Consider the following 20,241-nt stretch of genomic DNA (forward strand, 5'->3'; position numbering starts at 1 on the left):
TATAAGTCTACAGTTCAAAAAGTCAATCATATTAATAAGTCAACTTAAAATGAAATAAGTCTATTAAGATCAAACAAATCGAGGGGAAAAAAATATAAGTCAACAAACAAAACAAACAAGTCAACATCATCAAAAATCGACTATGTAAAAAAACAATCACACAAAAAAAAGTCGACAGTCTTAAAATAAATCGATGGAAAAATAAATAAGTCGACAAAAATTAAACTTAAGTCAATCATACAAAATATCGACTTTATTAATAAATCAATGTAGAATGTAATAAGTCAACAATAAATAAACAAATCAACAAAAAAACAAATATAAATCGATGAACACAAAAAATATGTCAACTGTTCAAGAAATCGACTATAATAAAAATCTACTAGCCATAACATAAGTCAATTGTTAAAATATAAGTCAATGACGAAGATAATTAAGTCAATAAAAGTAAAAAACAAAACGATGGTTCAAAAAGTCGACATTATAAATAAATCAACGTTGATTAAAATTAATCTAAAATATTGATACATATATATATATATTGTATAATCTTGAATTATTTATTTTTAAATAAATTTAAATCTAAATTATATCAACAAAAATACTTAAATTCTTTTTTTATTCAACATTATGAGATCAAAAATTGATTCCTGTAATCATTATTTAAAATATAATTAATACATTTTCATTATAATTTTTATTTATTAAATAATTTCTTTCGAATTTAACCATTTTTAAAAGTAATTTATTTTTAAAGTTTAATTATTTTTAAATATAGATTAAGTTTTTTTTATTTTTATTTAATTGTTAAAATTGTTTAATAATAAGGATATTTCTGTCCATTTTCATTTCAAAATATTTAGTTTTCAAATAAATATATAATATTAAGTGTACTTTTCAAATTTCTTATAAGATTTGGTATATTTATAAAAATCTCCCCAGTTCTGTTTATAGGGGCCTTTTTGTTATTTTGTTGTTTTGATTACTACTATAAGTGTCCTTCAACGCGTTACTTGACATTTTAATTTTATCATTAAAAAACGAATGGCTAACGACTACGTTTCCTCCTCTGTTCTGCTTCTTCTTCTTATTCTCTCTATCTTCTTCTACGGTCATCGTACTGATTCTGCCTCCGTCGTCGAGTTTCTTCCTGGTCTTGATGGTCCTCTTCCTTTTGAGCTCGAAACCGGGGTTGTTACGTTCTTTTCTCCTTCCTCCTGTCCTGTGATTGATATAAAATCTTTTAAGTGTTTGGAGATTACTCTAAAGTGTGTGTATGATGAATATGACATGATTCTTTTTTGAAGGTATATTGGTGTTGGCGAGGAAGAGGAAGTGCAACTGTTTTACTATTTCATCAAGTCTGAGAGGAATCCAAAAGAAGATCCTCTTCTTCTGTGGTTAAGTGGAGGACCTGGCTGCTCTTCTATCTCTGGTCTTCTTTATGAGAATGGTTATATCTTCAACATTCATTCATATTATTCTTTTTAGACAGTATAAACACATTTTTTTAAAACAGGACCGAATGAAATGATAAAAATCCAATATAAAATCACAGAGAGAGTGAGAAGAAAACGATGTGTAAATAGCACACCTCCACATATTCTCTCTTTGTTTTTTTTTTTTTTACTTAGACAGCATTGGATCTCGTGTACTTTTCCAAACCGCCAAAGTGGCCACCTTTTATGCGTTTTTACTTTTTAGATTAGACAAAACACACCCTTTAAGCCTTAAAACATCACAGTAAGGACGAAAGAGCAAAATCAGCTGTTCCAATCTTTTCTCACAGTAACTATTGTCCGGATTGGTTTTACTTGAAGGTTGATCCTCACGTGCCATGTTTGAATCAGGGCCTCTGACTGTGAAGTTTGAGGTTTACAATGGAACTCTTCCTTCCTTGGTCTCTACAACATATTCATGGACTAAGGTAGCACAATGTGTTGTATATTACGATCTCAAACCCAATGGTTAATGCTTTGGTCGTTTAAGTTGTGCATCGTTTTTTTTCTCAGGTTTCGAGTATAATATATTTGGATCAGCCTGTTGGAACTGGCTTCTCCTACTCAAAAACTCAACTTGTTAATAAACCCAGTGATTCAGGAGAAGCCAAGAGGATCCATGAGTTTCTTCACAAGGTCAAAAGACTAACTTAATTGTCTCTTGAAACATCTCTTCTTTGTGCATAGACCTTTAGAAGTTCTTTTTGGTAGTTGTGCAGTGGCTAGGTAAGCATCAAGAGTTTCTCCCCAACCCATTCTATGTCACTGGAGATTCTTATTCCGGTAATGTCATCCCGGCACTCGTTCAAGAAATCTCAAAAGGTATCATCTTATTTTTGCTTATCATCATCAATCTCCAAGCCCTTTTCTTTGAGAGTCTCGTTTCTTTATCATTAAATATATTAATTTTTCTCTTTATAACAGTATAAACACGTTGATGCAGGAAATTATTTATGTTGCAAGCCTCCAATAAATCTTCAGGTTCGTTTGTATTTGTTAGCTTCTTCTATATACCTTATGGAGAGTTAAAAAATGATAGGTTTCGTCCTTGGTACACTGCCAAAAACAGGGCTATGTTCTTGGAAACCCATTAACAGAAAGTGAAATTGATTCGAACCATCGCATTCCATATGCTCATGGAATGGCACTGATCTCAGATGAACTCTATGAGGTATGAAACATCAAACATGACATGCTTTTGTGTCTTGCCCCCACAATTAAAGTTGATAATTAACAAACAGTTCAAAACTCTTCTTTTTCTTGCAGTCCATGAAGAGAATCTGCAAAGGAGAATATAATAATGTTGATCCACGTAACACAGAATGCTTGAAACTCGTGGAAGAATTTGAAAAGGTACAAACAAACACGCTCATGGAAATTTTAGGTTATGTTCTGTTTCTGTCTACCTAATAAAACTCACCACTAATTCAGACTTTTGTTGTTATTTATAGTGCATTGATAGAATAAACGAATCACATATAATAGCGCCAGACTGTGAAGAGAATCACGAGACACCTCCTGATTGCTATGTAAGTAATCCAACTTGCCTTCTTTTAAACCATTGAGAAAAAAGTAGTTTACAAGGTTGCGTTTGCAGGAGTATCGGTATTTGTTAACAACCTACTGGGCCAATTATGAGAGTGTGCATAGAGCTCTTCATGTCAATAAGGTATTATTACACATGACATATTCAGATTATTGGTAACAACGTGTCAAACTCTTTACGAGGATCTATGATTGTAGGGGAGTATAGGGGAATGGGTACGTTGTCACTGGGGCATACCTTACACTTATGACATTACAAGCAGTGTACCGTACCATATGAATAACAGCATCGATGGCTATCCTTCTCTCATCTTCAGGTCATATTTTAACTACAACCTCTTCCTGTTGAAGGGGTACTTCAGGATTCAAGACTTTTTTGAGGTTTTTTTTTGGATGAACAGTGGTGACCACGACATGAGGGTGCCTTTTCTTGGAACGCAAGCTTGGATTAGGTCTCTTAATTATTCTCTCACTGATGACTGGAGACCTTGGATGATAGGCGATCAAATCGCGGGGTATTACCGTGACTCTGTTTCTTTTTTTGTTTTTTATTATGGGATGAACTCATATGAGCTCACTAGACTCTCGCATTCTTTGTGGCAGATACACGAGGACTTATGCCAATAAGATGACATTTGCTACAATCAAAGCAAGTGTCTTTTCCTCTTTTATTGTGTGTTTCACTCAATGTTTAAGTTTTCACATTATGTTTCTTAATTGATTTGTGGGTTTTGATTACAGGGAGGAGGACACACACCAGAGTACAAACCAGAGGAGAGTTCTATCATGTTCCAAAGGTGGATTAGTGGACAGCCTCTCTAAAATGAAGCCAGAGTTGCTATTCAGAAAGCAATTCTACAATTATTGTTTTACATTTCATGAAAAATGAGATATATGGCTTAATTTTATTTAAAATGTAGTTTTATTTAAAATGTAGAGTTTCTATATAGAAAACAATTATACATTTCTTCTATCATTTTCATTAGTTTACTACATATTTAAAATAAAACCCAAATTTTCAAGTTGTTTTTTCGTTTGTTGGGTTTATGTTCAGTCACAATAGATAACTTGGTTCACGTTTATGTTCTAATTTTTGCATGGCCTTTAAAACTTATATTTCATATTTCTATATGGTCACATTTCTCCGAAGAATTTTTTAGGTTCTTTTTTAAAAAAATGAATTGTCTCATTGCATTTTTTTTTGTTAGTGCTTTAGTCACTTTGTCTTTAGGATTCAGTGAAGCTTGCGAAGATTGCACTATAATATTTCGAAACCTAGTCGTATTCTTAAATTCAGTTGCGAATTCAACAAAAAAAAGAAAAAAAAAGTTCCAGGTGTTCTTTTAGTTAATCTCTAGCGGTGGGTAAGACCAAAACCTGACAGGTTTAGGTTTAGGCCACGAAATCAAGAGAGACAGTGAGAAGAGGGACAAAAGTGAATCACGGTACGCAGTTTTTTTTTTCTCTATGTCTAGGAGCCTTTTGTTCTTTTGTTGTTCTTTGGTATAAAATTAGGTTTTGATAATTGCCCTTCAAGGCATTAGTTGATTTTTTAAATCATAATAAAAAGAATGGCTAAAGACTACGTTTCCTCCTCTGTTCTGATTCATCTTCTCATTTTCTTCTATAGTCAGCGTACTTATTCTGCCTCCATCGTCAAGTTTCTTCCTGGTTTTGATGGTCCTCTTCCCTTTGAGCTCGAAACCGGGTTTTGTTCTTTTCTCCTTCCTCCTGTGATTGATATAAATTTTTTAAGTGTTTGGAGATTACTCTAAAATATGATTCTTTTGTGAACGAAAAAAGGTATATTGGTGTTGGCGAGGAAGAGGAAGTGCAACTGTTTTACTATTTCATCAAGTCTGAGAGGAATCCAAAAGAAGATCCTCTTCTTCTCTGGTTAACTGGAGGACCTGGCTGCTCTTGTTTATGAGAATGGTTACATCGTCAACTTTCATTTGTTATTTACTCATTTCTTCTGTGTCTGTTCTCAAAACAGAACCAAAATGTTACTAAACTCGCTAGTCATGAACACACACACTCACCCTCTCTGTTTTTAATAGAATAGACAGCAATATTGGATTCTCGTTATCTTTTCCAAACCAACAAAGATGCTTTCAGTTTAGAAAACCACATTCTTAAGCTTTATTATAATAAAAGGACAGAAGAGCAATAATAGCTTCTACAATTTGTGCTCAAATCCACATGTTTGAATCAGGGCCTGTGACTGTGAAGCTTGAGGTTTACAATGGATCTCTTCCTTCCTTGGTCTCTACTACACATTCATGGACTAAGGTAGGCACAAAGTGTTTGTATTCATATGAAGATCACAACCCAATAGTAAATGCTTTGGTCGTTTAAGTTCTGCATCGTTTTTATATTCTCAGGTTTCGAGTATAATATATTTGGATCAGCCTGTTGGGACTGGCTTCTCCTACTCAAAAACTCAACTTGTTGATAAACCTAGTGATTCAGGAGAAGTCAAGAGAATCTATGAGTTTCTTCACAAGGCATGAAATCAAAAGACTACTTAATATTTAACTGTCTCTTTAAATATATATCTCTTCTTTGTGCATAGATTGTTTGGTTGTTGTTGTGCAGTGGCTAGGTAAGCATCAAGAGTTTTCCTCCAACTCTTTCTATGTCGGTGGAGATTCTTATTCCGGTGTGGTCATCCCAGCACTCGTTCAAGAAATCTCAAAAGGTATCATCTTATTTTTGCATATCATTAATCTCCAAGCCCTTTTCTATGAGAGTCTCGTTTCTTAATCAAATATATTTTTTCTCTTTATAACAGTATAAACACGTACGTTGATGCAGGAAATTATCTATGTTGCAAACCTCCAATAAATCTTCAGGTTCGTTGGCATTTGTTAGCTTCTTATATATATATATATATATATATATAAGTATATAACTTACAGAGCATTACAAATTGGTACACTGACAAAAACAGGGATATGTTCTTGGAAACCCATCCACCGAAAGCCCATTTGATAGAAACCATCGCATTCCATATGCTCATGGAATGGCACTGATCTCAGATGAACTCTATGAGGTATGAAACATATATGACATGCTTTTGTTTCTTGTCCCCACAATATGGAAGTTGATTACAAGCATATATTTCAGAACTCTTATTTTTCTTGCAGGTAATGAAGAGAATCTGCAAAGGATAATATATAAATGTTGATCCACGTAACACAGAATGCTTAAGACTCGTGGAAAAATATGAAAAGGTACACACACGCAAATGGAAATTTTTGTTGATGTCAGTGGCGGAGCTAGGAATTCAATTCATCATGGTCAAAATATAATTTAAGAGGTCAATTGTGTTATTAATTTTTTTATAGGGGTCAATTCTGCTATTTTATCAGGGTCAATTTGATTTTTTTTGTAAAAATTCAACTAAATTTAAAATTTCACCATGGTCAATTGACCCACATGCTTCTACTCTAGCTCCGCCCATGGTTGATGTTCTGTTCTGTCTACCTCATCACTAATTAGACCTTTGTGGTTGTTTATAGTGCATTCTTACAATAATTAAATCATTTATAACAACACCAGAGTGTGAAGAGACATCTCCTGATTGCTATGTAAGTAATCTATCTCGCCCTCTTATTAACCATTGAGGAAAAACAAGTACTTTAGAGGGTTGCATTTGCAGGTGTATCGGTATTTGTTAACAACCTACTGGGCCAATAATGAGAATGTGCACAGAGCTCTTCATGTCAATAAGGTATTATACATGTGGAAAGGTCACTTTCGGGTTTTTGGTCACAAAGTGTCAAACTCTTTAGGATAATCTTTGATTGCAGGGGAGTATAGGGAATGGGCTCGTTGTCATTGGCGCATACCTTACATTCGTGACATTAAAAGCAGTGTACCGTAACATGTGTGAATACATAATTAGTGTGTGATATATGATAGTGAAGTATATGGTTACACGAGAGTTGAATAAATGGAGGGTTGTAAAATAATGTAGAGAGTTGAATAAATGGAGGGTTGTAAAATAAAGCATAAAAATACCTTAAGAAATATTCTATGTAATATTCCCTAAGATTTGTAATATAAATACTAAGGCTTGGTGAAAAGTTTCATTCAAGCTGAGTGAGTAAGTTTGAGTGTGAGAGTCTTAAGAGCCTTTGTAATTCTTTGAGTGTTTCAATAATAAAATATATCCCTTTGGTAAAAGATCTTTCTTATATCCTTACATAATCATATAATCATTTTCTAAAATACTTCCTAAACACTTAGCATTGATCCTAAAAACCTCCTAAGTGGTTGTACCACTATGTGTGTGTAATTGTTCATTTATTCAACTATCTACTTTATTTTACAATCCTCCATTTATTCAACTCTCTCATAACTATATACTTCACTATCATATATCACACACTTATTATTTATCAATAACAGCATCGATGGCCATCTTAGTTTCTCTATTCTAAAATATGACCTGAAGATGAGAGAAGGATAGCTATCGATAGCATCTTTTAACCATTTTGCCATCTTAGTTTCTCTATTCTAAGATGAAATGTTAAATATTTATATATACAAGTTTTTTAAAATTAAATGATAAAAAATTAGTGTTTTTTTGGTTTATGGTTTGATTCAGTTCTTGTATATTCGAATTACCCGAACCCGAATAGGTAATATCTGAACCCGACCCGAAAATATAAAAAGCCCAGGGGCTACGCTGTAACATGAAGCAAGAATTGCTATGAGAAAGCAATTCTACATTTCTTGACATCTTGTTTACATTTCTGAAACCAAGCAGACCGTTACATGTGATGTTGGGCCCTTTCACGGGATTTGATGGCCCATTCGTAACACTGCTAATGACAGATCATAACACTACTAAGTTTGAATTTTTGCGTTTTTGTAGAATTTATATATATATTTTTGGAGATATTTATAAAATAAATCCTAACACTTAGGGGCGAACTCTAAGTATTGTTTTTTACTTGATAAAAATTTGAAAAATTGATTTGATAAAAAACTACTTTTAGTCTCACATACTATATTTTACTTCCATAGGTATCATATGATGAGTTTTTGCGGATTAAAAATCTTTGAACATGTTGTATGATCCGCCTAGCATGACGGATTTAGATTATAGAACAAACGCTAAAACTATTAGTTTATTTCATATACTACAGATTTGTAGTCAGAGTTTGAAAATTAACTTATAAATTATTTAGTATATTAACTACAAAATATTACACATACTACAAGTCTACAACACATTCTTAATATTCTAAAAAAAAATATATATACACATAAAAATATACACTAATATATCATATATGCATATAACTCTGTTTAATTATAGAAAATAAAACTAAGTGTTTTAAAATTTTATATTCTATCGAATAACAAATTTGATGTAATTAGGTTCTAAACTATATAAAACTTAAGAAGAAAAAAAAATATTCTAAACAAAATTATAAATTAATTAGAGAAAATTAATTAATTAGGAATTTAAAAACTAAATAAATAAAAAATATTATTTAACAAACAATAATTTATAATTTAGATAAAAAGTTATGATTGATGAAATTTGTTGTAGAATTGCAATAGAAAATGTCATTAGACGATTCTGCAAGTTTTTTTTCTTTTGATTCTATAGACTTTTTTTCCTTTTTTTTTGATTCTACAAGTTACCGACCGAAGCTAATATCTTCTCCACCTAAAAAAGCTCAATTACAACGAACCCAAAAAAATAAAAGGCAGGAATATGCTATATTTAGACACTGTTCTTCACCTAGAATCGGAACACGGATTATTATACACGACACTTCAGGCCACGAAAGCAGGAGAGACATTGAGAAGGACAAAAGTGAATCACTCCACTACTATATTTTTTAATATATGTAATGAAATGTATAGGGGCCCTTTTGTTATTTTGATTATTTCTATAAATAAAGGTCTGTCATATAGTTGATTTTATCATTAAAAACGAATGGCTAAAGACTACTTTTCATCCTCTGTTCTGCTTATTCTCTTTATCTTCTTCTACAGTCAGCGTACTGATTCTGCCTCCATTGTCGAGTTTCTTCCTGGTTTTGATGGTCGTCTTCCCTTTGAGCTCGAAACCGGGTTTTGTTCCTTTCTCCTTCCTCCTTCCTCCTTCCTAATGTGATTGATATAAATTCTCAAGTGTTTGGAGATTACTCTAAAGTGTGTGTGTGTATGAATATGAGTCTTTAATATGTGAATGAAAAAAAGGTATATTGGTGTTGGCGAGGAAGAGGAAGTGCAACTGTTTTACTATTTCATCAAGTCTGAGAGGATTCCAGAAGAAGATCCCATTCTTCTGTGGTTAAGTGGAGGACCTGGCTGCTCTTCTATCTCTGGTCTTTTCTATGAGAATGGTTATATCTTCTACCTTCATTTTTGTACTCACATATTTAAAGTATAAACACATGTGTCAAAACTGAACCAAATAAAGCCAAAGAGACTAGAGTTCAAATCGATCTCCTTTTAGCTTCATCCTCACGTGATCAAATCTACATGTTTGAATCAGGGCCTGTAACTGTGAAGCTTGAGGTTTACAATGGAACTATTCCTTCCTTGGTTTCTACACCATATTCATGGACTAAGGTAGGCACTAGGCACAATGTGTTTGTACGTACGTACTCATATATATTACGATCACAAACCCAATGGTAAATGCTTTGGTCGTTTAAGTTGTGCATCGTTTTTTTCTTAGGTTTCGAGTATAATATATTTGGATCAGCCTGTTGGAACTGGCTTCTCCTACTCAAGAACTCAACGTGTTAATAAACCTAGTGATTCAGGAGAAGCCAAGAGGATCCATGAGTTTCTTCACAAGGCATGAAATCAAAAGACTAATTAATATTTAACTGTCTCTTCAAACATAAATCTCTTCTTTGTGCATAGATTTTTTGGTTGTTGTTGTGCAGTGGCTAGGCAAGCATCAAGAGTTCTCCTCCAACCCTTTCTATGTTGGTGGAGATTCTTATTCCGGTAAGATCATCCCGGCACTCGTTCAAGAAATCTCTAAAGGTATCATCTTATTTTTTGCACATCAACATCAATCTCCAAGCCCTTTTTTTTTTTTTCCTTTTTTTTTTTAAATTTTACAATCTCGTTTCTGTATCAAGTACTATTTTCTCTTTATAATTGCATAAACACGATGATTCAGGAAATTATTTATGTTGCAAGCCTCCAATAAATCTTCAGGTTCGTTGGTATTTGTTAGCTTCTTATTATATATACCTTATGGAGCATTAAAAATTGATAGATTTCGTCCTCCGTCCACTGACAAAAAACAGGGCTATGTTCTTGGAAACCCATACACAGAAAGTGAATTTGAGAGAAATTATCGCATTCCATATGCTCATGGAATGGCACTGATCTCAGATGAACTTTATGAGGTATGAAACATGACATGCTTTTGTCTCTTGTCGATAACAAGCAGTTCAAAACTTTTCTTCTTGCAGTCAATGAAGAGAATCTGCAAAGGAGACTATATAAATATGGATCCACGTAACAGAGAATGCTTGAAACTCGTAGAAGAATATGAAAAGGTACACACACACACACACTTACGGAAATTCTACTTGATGTTCTGTTCTGTTTACTTAGTAAAACTCATCACTAATTCAGACTTTTGTGGTTGTTTATAGTGCATTGCTAGAATAAACCCACTACTTATAACAACACCAGTGTGTGAAGAGTGTGAAGAGACATCTCCGGATTGCTATGTAAGTAAATCCATCTTGCCCTCTTATGAACCATTGAGAAAAAAAGTATATTAAAAGGTTGCGTTTGCAGGAGTATCGGTATATGTTAACAACGAAATGGGCCAATTATGAGAGTGTGCACAGAGCTCTTCATGTCAATAAGGTATTATACATGAAAAAAAAGTCATTTTCGGGTTATTGGTAAAACAAAGTGTCAAACTCTTTAGGAGGATCTATATATGATTGCAGGGGAGTATAGGGGAATGGGTACGTTGTCATTGGGGCATACCTTACACTCGTGACATTAAAAGCAGTATACCGTACCATATGAATAACAGCATCGATGGCTATCCTTCTCTTATCTTCAAGTCAGATTTTAACTTCTTCTACCTTTTAAAGAAGTGCTTCAGGATTCAAGACATTTTTGTAAACGTTTTGAGGATTTTTTTTTGGGTGAACAGTGGTGATCACGACATGGCAGTGCCGTTCCTTGGAACTCAAGCTTGGATTAGGTCTCTTAATTATTCTCTCATTGATGACTGGAGACCTTGGATGATAGGTGATCAAACCGCGGGGTAATACCATTTCTCTTTCTTTTGTTTATATGGGATCTCTAGTGAACTCATTCTATTGTTGTATGAGCTCATTAGACTCGCATTCGTTATGGCAGATACACGAGGACTTATGCCAATAAGATGACATTTGCTACAGTCAAAGCAAGTCTTTTCCTCTCTTTTTAGTGTTTGCACTCAATGTTTTGACAGCGGTTTGTTTTCACATTATGTTTGTTAATTGATTTGTGGGTTTGATTATAGGGAGGAGGACACACGCCAGAGTATAAACCAGAGGAGACTTATATCATGTTCCAAAGGTGGATTAGAGGTCAGCCTTTGTAACATGATCAAGACAGAGTTGCATGTTAGCCAGAAAGCAATTCTACATTTCTCGTTTTCTCAATCACATATTTAAGTAGCTGGACACTACCGATTTTAATTGTTTTTGATGGGTGCTCTTAGTAGTTTATGCCAATAAGATAACATTTGTGATGAATGATACGGAAATTCACAGTTATCTTCTTCTTCGTCATAGAAGAGAATCATTAATTTGTACAAATGACTCATTCCATGGGTTTGCATCCTTGTTTAGCATTTATATATTTACTATTTTCTACGTAATGTTTCTTATTGATTCATGGTTCGGCCACGTAACTTAACTCTCATCAATAGTAGCTCATCATCAATATATGGTAGACTTTGACTTTAAATTTTACAAATAACTACCGTAAAAATTTCTAATCTAATTGTATAGGGCCTTTTTGTTATTTTGATTATTTTGATTACTAGTATAAATAAAGGTTTGTCATTTAGTTGATTTTAACATAAGAGATTAGCCAATCATTATTCTGCATGCGAGGGAAACAAAGGCAGGCCTATTAGATGGCATGAAATCAAGTTTTTAATGCATACAAACAACTTTCTAGGGTGAAAAGAAGCTTCATACCTGTTTAAATAAAGGGTATTTACCTCAGAATTTTAGCAGATGTGGTGTACTTCTTTGTGGTGCAGGCAAAGTTGGAGCTGTTGAGATCTGCATCATAGACACATGACACATCGGTTTTGTTTAGTTTTCTATTTATGACGTACAAATATACTTCGGTGAATCAAGATGCATTACCTTCGTGTTCCCTGCTTTTGCACAGGTCGAGCTTAAAACTTGGGTGTGAGCAAGACCCTCGTTTTGTCCTGTGCAGCACAGCAGCAGCAGCGTTACTGTTTCTGGTTCTGAATTGATGGGTTGACTATCCATAATCAGTCTAGTTGTGCTAGCTATGTTTTTAACACTCGCTTCCCTGCAATGAGACATTAAATCAACAATTATAAGAGGAACGTGAGAACAGATCTAGTTACAGTGAAGTGAATCAATCTGATTTTGAAACAATTTGGCTCACCTGTGTTGATTTCTCACCGTGAGAATACTGCAGTCTCCAGTGGTGGTTTAGGCAAGGAATGTTCTCCTTGTTTTATATCTGCTCCGACGTCCGCATCCCCGAGAGTGCCCTTGACTGAACAAGAAGAAAAAACATTAGAATTGTTTCTCATCTCACTTAACTACAGTAAGATCTCCCAAATAATGATAGAGATACCTAGAATATGCAGTCTTTGTGTTGATCTCTGCATCCTTAATGGCTTGATACTCAGGAATCAGATTGGTAGAGAGCTAGCTAGCTATGTTCATCAACTTGTCTCCATGAGAAAATTGCCAGTGGTGGTTTTGGAAAGGTTATTTTATACCTCTAACGTATCCCAGAGATTACTGTTGAACGAACAAGAAGAAAAAACAAAGAATTAGAATGGCCTCTCATATTGCACATAATTAACTACAATACATTCTCAGAAAGAATGATATAGAAGAACCTGGCTTTGGTGTTGATCTCTCTGCATCCTTCGGTAGGATTAAGTTGTTATTTCCTGAGGCTAGAATTTCCTGAATCGGAATGGTGTAGCTAGCTAAGTTTCCCTGCAGTCAATGAGACAATGAACACACAAAACTAAAAACTGTCAATCACTACAATCAGTTTGAAGTTAGTTAAACTTGAAACAGAACAAAATACAGAAAAGCAGAGGATTTTTGAGATTACTTACAGAGCAAGAAGAGGATTTTTCCATCTTTGGTCATAAATCAATGATGAGGAGGGAAGAGTTTAAATCACGTAGTGGGATACGGAGTGAATCAGGATGATTTTTGTAACAATTTGGCTCCCACCTGTCTTGATTTTGCATCATATAGCTTATGCTTTTTGACAGCTTCATTTTCCAGAATATGTTTGATAGTGCTAGCTAGCAATGTTTTTTTTTAACACAATTACCCTGCAGTGTGGCAATCAACACACAAAGATACAATTACAGGAGGAACATGAGACCAGAGTTGGTGGTTTCAGAATGGTTATTAAGTATATTACCTGCCTTTACACATTATTCTGGTTAAATGCGTTTGGCTTGAGACAAACTGTGACTGGTTTTTTGGCTTGAGTGCAGATGGATTTCTCAGGAGACCAGCTAATCTCTCAGACGTCCACATACCGGAAAAATAACTGTAAAAAGAACAAGAAGAAGAAGAAGAAGAAAAAACAACAATTTAGAATGGGCTCTCATGATCTCACATAACTACAATACAATCTCACAAGGAATAATGTAGAACATGGCCTTGTTGTGTTTTACCTATGTGCCTGCTTTGGTAGGAGTAAGTTGTTATTTCCTGAGGCTTGCTGGCGTTGTGCATTGTAGCTACAGGTTCTAACACGGCTCGTAATCCTGGAACAACAAGAATGTTTAAAAAAAAAAAGTATGATGATTGAAAAAATAGTAATGGATATGACTTGAAACAAAACCTTGAAGAATAGTGAAGGATGATTTGAAACAAAACCTGGAGGGGTTCTTCTACATCTTCTTTTTCTTGAACGTTGCTTATGGTCTCATTCATGGATTGGTAGAGCTAGCTAGTAACACTCGTTTCCCTGCAGTCAGTGAGACAATCATTAATTAATCAACACGACAACAAAAAGAAAGAAGCATCAATCACTCACAAGCTAGGATCAGAGAGAAATGAAAAAAATAAGATGAGAGAGGGAGTAAAAAAGAGAATTACGCCATGGAAACAACAAGGTCCTCCCAATCCTCACATGCACCATATCTGAAAAATCATCAAGAGTGAGTGAATCTATATGATATAAGACAAGAGACAAAGCTTATCAAATTCTCATAGTTTTAAGGTAACAAAGGAATTTTATACTTAACACAGATGTTGGTGAAGGCATTATTATTAGAGGGTTTTTTAATTTGGGATCGTCGATCGGTCAAAAATCACTAGAATCGAAATCAGTTTGGTGTCGTTACCGTAAGAACGCAGGCGATGGTTTCGTTCTGAGTCCACGAGAACGAGCGAGAGAGAGAGAGAGAGAGAGAGAGAGAGAGAGAGAGAGAGAGAGAGAGAGAGAGAGAGAGAGAGAGAGAGAGAGAGAGAGAGAGAGAGAGAGAGAGAGAGAGAGAGAGAGAGAGAGAGAGAGAGAGAGAGAGAGAGAGAGAGAGAGAGAGAGAGAGAGAGAGAGAGAGAGAGAGAGAGAGAGAGAGAGAGAGAGAGAGAGAGAGAGAGAGAGAGAGAGAGAGAGAGAGAGAGAGAGAGAGAGAGAGAGAGAGAGAGAGAGAGAGAGAGAGAGAGAGAGAGAGAGAGAGAGAGAGAAAGAGAGAGAGAGAGTCAAGTAAATCGATCAACGAGCACCTGTTACACAAAAATCGAACAAAAAAAAAAAGAAAACCTAGTCAAAGATACAAAAAAGCAGCCAACATATCTAAGAATACGAACAAGAGATCATACCTCTCTTCTTTGTACGTTTGCTTGCTCAGAACGGTAGTGAAGAGTCTCTCTGTCCTTAATTTTGATTTCTCACTCTCTCAAAGAAGAAGAAGAAGAAAGAAGAGTAGTCTTAGTAATAATATTTATAAGCGGAGAGAAAATCACAAATCCTATTTCTTATTGTCGACAGAGAGAATTGGCAAATTTCCTTTTCTATTTTTTTTCTTTTCCTTTTTCAAAAAATAAATAACACAAAACCAACATACATGGGCTACCAAAAGCTCACAACTTTAATTTTCAACAATTATTATAAGTCCACCATGAGCCTAAAACCAAACCCTAATGATGTTTATAAAGTTTTCTTAGTCTTTTTTTTTTCTCAAAATCTTCTTAGTTTTCCTTTTCTATTCCCTTTACATGTATTTTTTTTTCTTTTTAAGAATTAATAAGATAATCTGATATTACTTACAAAACCAACCTTTTCTCAATATATTCATTTCTTTTTTTTTCTCCCATCAATATGGCTTATTATTTACTAGTCAGTTTTTTTTTCTTTTTAATTCAATAAATAATACAAACATATAATTTTCTTATATCCCTTTATATGAACTCATTTCGTGACTTATGTTTAACTATTCATGTTTTTTTAATCAAAAAAAAAAACTGTAATCTTTTGAGATACAAAAAAAAATGTGGTATATATATTTTTGTAACAAAATAGTTAGATGACACTATTGTTGGCACACGATGCTCCGCCACAAGAGTTTAATTGGTTCACATTTATTATCTAAATTTTGCATGGCCTTTAAAACTTCTTATTTCATATATAAAAAAAAGACTATAAAAACCCTATATTTTCATGTTCTATCACTTAGATTTTGAAATAATGAATTGTCTCGTAGCTTTTTTGTTAATTATTACTTTGTCTTTCGGATTCAATGAGGCTTGCGAAGATAACACAATAATATTTCGAAATGCACTCCGCCCTGGTACAAATCTCAAAGTCAGTTGCGAATCCAACAGTAAACATCGAAGAGAAGGGGCAGTGAAATTCAAAAGTAACCCAGTTCGTATTGATTTCCAAGAGGCTGTATTTGATAGGACAACATGGCATTGCCTATTGCAACACGGGGCGTATTCTCAATACTATAGAGCATATAGAGGAACTGCTCCAATTCGTCGATGTGGTGAGTTACGTGTATACATTGCCAAACCTGATGGGATCTATTTATCAAAAAATGCTGGTCCAGAAAAATTCGACTACCCTTGGAAAAAAAACTAAACTCAACTATTTTATGTTTTTTTTTTCTTTTTAATTATTTCTGTTTCATGTTTATGAAAGCTCAAGTTTTTTTCCAATTTTTTTTTGGCGCTTATGAAGACATGATTTTATTGTTCAAGAAAAAAAAATGAAGATATATGAATTCATTGAATTTCAATGCATCATATATGTATTTGATATATTTTGGAGGAAATTATATATGATTGATCATAATGAAAATCTAGTCAAAAAAAAAAAAACTTTTAACGCAAAAAAAATATTTCAAATACACAATTTTAAAAATTTATTAAAAATAATTGTATTAAGGAATCAAATATGATCAAAAGAATAATGAATCAATCTGATTTTTAATTATCCACTAACATATATGTATTAGTATTTCTTTTCACTTTCACTGTTTTCATATTTTTCAGATATCTTCTCGTCATCTCCATGGTCAATTTTCATGGTGTTATCATCGTTATTTTCATCGTCCGCTTCTTCATCATACTCTTCTTCTTCCTCATCATCTTCTTCACTATTTCAGCATTCTCTCCATCTTCATCTATGTATAAAATTCATTATCATGTGGTTAAAAACAAAGCAAAAAATTTAAAACTTTAACCAAACATAGCTCCATGAGCTGGTGAATTAACTACCCTAAACAACGTTGTTCACTTGACCTTCTGAACCGAACTTCAAATCTCTTCTAGCATAACTTAGTTCCCCGTCATTAGAATACTCTTAACAAATTTCAGATTATTTGCAGTACGTTTGGATGTTCGTTTGCTGCCTCCACAGAACGTGCCATATATGAAACTTAAGAATAAATTTTCTTAATCATGTTGAAGAAACCATAAACTTCGCCATGATATATAGATAAACACACACACAAAGCCGCCAAAATCATTACATTATTTTCTTGTAAGAATTCTGCAAGACCAACATAGCCACTACCTACACTCAATTATTTTCAAACCAAGTCTTAATGCTTCAAAATTGCAAATTACTTACAGAGAAAGTAACATGAACATGACCACATGTATAACTAATAAAGCATGTGTGTTGTCGTCCATCGTTTCTTTTTTAAACCCAAAAAATGATCTCAAACAACATCAAATCAAAGTTTTGTGATTCATAACTGATATGAAAAAACACAAACATTAACCAATGATGTTTGTCATCAGTCCTTCTTCTTCAACAGACTGAAAATTTTTAGATTTTTAAAATTTTAATAGATTTTAAATACTTATAATATATTTATAATATTTTAAATTTTATATATAGTTTAAATATTTTAAATATTTTTAACTTTTTAGAGTTAAATCTTTAAGTATTTATAATATTTAAACTTTTTTAAAATTTCAATATTTATAATATCTTAAAACTTTAAAAAATTTAAATATTATAATATTTTTTTGATTTGCTCAAATAGAAAACCCGGTTAAACCGAATAAAACTTTTAAATTTGGATGCATGATAAATCAAGCTTCCTGCTCATTCGTAGTTGGAAGCGTTTCTTCATATCTATAATGGTTCTGAACCATGGTCAAAAAAATTATAGCCGATTTGGGACGTTGTACATATTTCTTTTATTTTTATAAACTTAACTTTTTCTTTTTTTTTCTAAAAAACTTAATAATATAGAAAATATTATTTTTTCAAAAATGTTAATTAGTGAGATACTAATTCCTATTAGTTGTTTTAAATGCTGATGCGTCAAACCACTATTGGTTGTTTAAAATCGTAGGTGGATAGCTTAAGAAGCTTATAGCCTCTACTGTTATATAGTATAGACTAGGTTTTGAACCCACACGTATATTTTGATGAAAATTATATATAATTGATACGGTAATAAAATATTATTTTCTAAAAAAATTTAAATTAGTATTAAGGAAAAAAATTAAATTTCAATAAACATTTTTTAAAAATATAAAAATCAGTTGTGTTATAAAATCAAATCTGATAAAAAAAATCATGAATTTAACTCGACGTAGAGTCGAGGCGAATCAAACTGATGACCTCACATATCCTAAACAATTTTTATGACCACCAGAAAAACGGAACAATTTTATCATCATGAATTTAACTCGTTTTCATATTTAATTGATCGCTATGATCTATGTTTTTGTGTTTTTTATTCCATATTTTCTTATTTTTCATATTCTTTCTTGTCATTTTCATTGTCAAATTTTGTGGTAATTTTCATCGTTACTTTTACCGGCTGGTTCTTCGTTATACTCTTTTTATTCTTCTTCCTCGTCAACTTCTTCCATCCACTGAAAAACATTTTTTTTAGACTACCACACAACTTGTTAACCCATCAAACTCCAAGAACAAAATCATTTCTTTTCTCATAAAAATAAAAAATAAGATAAAAATAAAAAATTAATGAAAGAATATCAACTTATCTATAAAATCATACACAAAAATATATTTTAAAGCTTATAAGAAATAAAAAGCACAAACGTAGATAAATAAGATAATTTATAGCTCATACTTTTATTTAGTATAGACTAGGTTTTGAACCCACGCTACGCGTGGGTTTATTTGATATATTTTGATAAAAATTATATATGATTGGTTACGGTAAGAAAATATTATCTCATAAAAAAAATAAAATTAGTACTAAGGAAAAAAAAAATTCAGATACACAATTTTTAAAAATATAAAAATCAGTTGTGTTATAAAATCAAATCTGATAAAAAAAATCATAAATTTAACTTGACGTCCAGGCGAGACAAATCAAACTGATGACCTCACATATCCTAAACCATTTTATTTGACTACCAGAAAAACGAAACAATTTTATAATCATGAATTTAACTCGTTTTCATATTTAATTGATCACTACCACCTATGTTTTCGTGTTTTTTTATTCAATATTTTTTTATTCTTCATTCTTTCTTGTCATTTTCATTGTCAAATTTTGTGTTAATTGTCATCGTAACTTTTACCGTTTGGTTATTCGTTATACTCTTTTTCTTCTTCTTCCTCGTCAACTTCTTCACATTCTTCCACTGAAAAACCTTTTTTTAGACTACCACACAACTTGTTAACCCATCAAACTTCAAGAACAAAATCATGTATTTTTTCATAAAATTTGTGAAATTCATTATTACCAACATAGTCAACACATGCACCTAGTATTGACAATTTTATCCATATACTTATTTGGTTTTAGTTCCACGCATTTAAAAATTTCTCAAACCAAAATCCTTACTTGGTTTATAATATTTTTAAAACATAATAAAATATACTAATAATTATTTATTTAATATGAATCATATGATATATAGAAATATGAGTACACTATAAGAACATATTAATTATAAATAAATAATATCAATTATATTATCTCATCAAATAATATCAACCGTATCATATTATCAAATAACTGAACCGTATATAACAGTAACCGCTCGAACCGTAACCGTATTTAAACGTAACCGTTTGTTAAACGATTCTAGTTAAGGTTACAAAAATTTCTAACCATAACCGATGGTTAATAAACCTTAACCGTGACAACCGTAACCATGATCATGCCTATGTATAGCTAATAAAACAAGTGTGTTTGTCGTCCATCTTTTTTCTTTAAACCTCAAAATTTGACTCAAACATCAAATTAAGGTCTTGCGATGTCAATCCTTCTTCCTTAGACCCAAAAATAAAAAATTAATGAAAGAATATCAACTCATCTATAAAATCATACACAAAAATATGTTTTACAGCTCATAAGAAATAAAAAACACAAATGCAGATAAATAAGATAATTTATGTTTTGCATCAATATTTATAATATTTTAAACTTTTAAAAGGTTTCGAAATATAAAACTTGAACCTTTTAAAAATTTTCAATATTTACAATATTTTAAAC

At 32.5% G+C, this 20,241-nt stretch overlaps 3 protein-coding genes, 2 long non-coding RNA genes and 1 pseudogene across 14 annotated transcripts; 4 read left to right on the forward strand and 2 right to left on the reverse strand.

The window, feature by feature from the left end:
- LOC109124908 (serine carboxypeptidase-like 7) lies at window positions 1,019-4,072 on the forward strand. Of its 7 annotated transcripts, none has more exons than XM_019241446.1 (14): window positions 1,019-1,191; window positions 1,309-1,453; window positions 1,851-1,927; window positions 2,013-2,135; window positions 2,219-2,321; window positions 2,443-2,480; window positions 2,569-2,670; window positions 2,766-2,852; window positions 2,951-3,028; window positions 3,097-3,168; window positions 3,253-3,260; window positions 3,362-3,559; window positions 3,648-3,693; window positions 3,786-4,072. In XM_019241446.1, the coding sequence occupies exons 1-14, from the start codon at window positions 1,045-1,047 to the stop codon at window positions 3,864-3,866; spliced, it is 1,305 nt and encodes a 434-aa protein (XP_019096991.1). In that variant the 5' UTR covers window positions 1,019-1,044; the 3' UTR covers window positions 3,867-4,072. The 7 variants fall into 7 exon arrangements, with proteins under 7 accessions (XP_019096991.1, XP_019096989.1, XP_019096992.1 ...); XM_019241445.1 differs by having other exon boundaries at window positions 1,020-1,191; window positions 3,243-3,361; window positions 3,446-3,559; XM_019241444.1 differs by having other exon boundaries at window positions 3,243-3,559.
- LOC104764758 lies at window positions 4,616-7,612 on the forward strand (annotated as a pseudogene).
- LOC104764757 (serine carboxypeptidase-like 7) lies at window positions 8,991-11,890 on the forward strand. Of its 2 annotated transcripts, none has more exons than XM_010488349.1 (14): window positions 8,991-9,182; window positions 9,273-9,418; window positions 9,571-9,647; window positions 9,757-9,879; window positions 9,971-10,073; window positions 10,213-10,250; window positions 10,343-10,444; window positions 10,511-10,597; window positions 10,697-10,774; window positions 10,845-10,916; window positions 11,003-11,121; window positions 11,215-11,328; window positions 11,424-11,469; window positions 11,569-11,890. In XM_010488349.1, exons 1-14 carry the CDS (start codon window positions 9,007-9,009, stop codon window positions 11,647-11,649), a joined length of 1,362 nt encoding a protein of 453 aa, XP_010486651.1. In that variant the 5' UTR covers window positions 8,991-9,006; the 3' UTR covers window positions 11,650-11,890. The 2 variants fall into 2 exon arrangements, with proteins under 2 accessions (XP_010486651.1, XP_010486652.1); XM_010488350.1 differs by having other exon boundaries at window positions 8,991-9,143.
- LOC104764756 lies at window positions 12,017-13,633 on the reverse strand. 3 transcript variants are annotated; one of them, XR_002036771.1, is made up of 4 exons: window positions 13,396-13,633; window positions 13,168-13,270; window positions 12,702-13,066; window positions 12,017-12,602 (listed from the first exon to the last, which is right to left on the reverse strand). It is a non-coding gene; the product is annotated as an uncharacterized LOC104764756 (long non-coding RNA). The 3 variants fall into 3 exon arrangements; XR_002036770.1 differs by having other exon boundaries at window positions 12,017-12,340; window positions 12,428-13,066; XR_002036769.1 differs by having other exon boundaries at window positions 12,017-13,066.
- LOC109131038 lies at window positions 13,727-14,701 on the reverse strand. Its single transcript, XR_002036772.1, has 4 exons — window positions 14,647-14,701; window positions 14,399-14,443; window positions 14,177-14,267; window positions 13,727-14,064 (listed from the first exon to the last, which is right to left on the reverse strand). It is a non-coding gene; the product is annotated as an uncharacterized LOC109131038 (long non-coding RNA).
- On the forward strand, window positions 15,990-16,435 carry LOC109130991. Its single transcript, XM_019241254.1, has one exon. It carries the CDS (start codon window positions 15,990-15,992, stop codon window positions 16,383-16,385), a length of 396 nt encoding a protein of 131 aa, XP_019096799.1. The 3' UTR covers window positions 16,386-16,435.

The sequence above is a fragment of the Camelina sativa genome, chromosome 19 (assembly GCF_000633955.1).
Source record: "Camelina sativa cultivar DH55 chromosome 19, Cs, whole genome shotgun sequence".
NCBI lineage: Eukaryota > Viridiplantae > Streptophyta > Magnoliopsida > Brassicales > Brassicaceae > Camelina > Camelina sativa.

Coding starts and splice junctions, on each gene's coding strand:
- LOC109130991 (XM_019241254.1), top strand. CDS start 15,990: ATGAATTGTCTCGTAGCTTTTTTGTTAATTATTACTTTGTCTTTCGGA.
- LOC104764757 (XM_010488349.1), top strand. CDS start 9,007: ATGGCTAAAGACTACTTTTCATCCTCTGTTCTGCTTATTCTCTTTATC. Junction 9,419..9,570: donor TGGTCTTTTCTATGAGAATG/GTTATATCTTCT, acceptor TGTTTGAATCAG/GGCCTGTAACTGTGAAGCTT. Junction 11,470..11,568: donor TGACATTTGCTACAGTCAAA/GCAAGTCTTTTC, acceptor GTTTGATTATAG/GGAGGAGGACACACGCCAGA.
- LOC109124908 (XM_019241444.1), top strand. CDS start 1,045: ATGGCTAACGACTACGTTTCCTCCTCTGTTCTGCTTCTTCTTCTTATT. Junction 3,029..3,096: donor AGACACCTCCTGATTGCTAT/GTAAGTAATCCA, acceptor TTGCGTTTGCAG/GAGTATCGGTATTTGTTAAC. Junction 3,169..3,242: donor GAGCTCTTCATGTCAATAAG/GTATTATTACAC, acceptor CTATGATTGTAG/GGGAGTATAGGGGAATGGGT.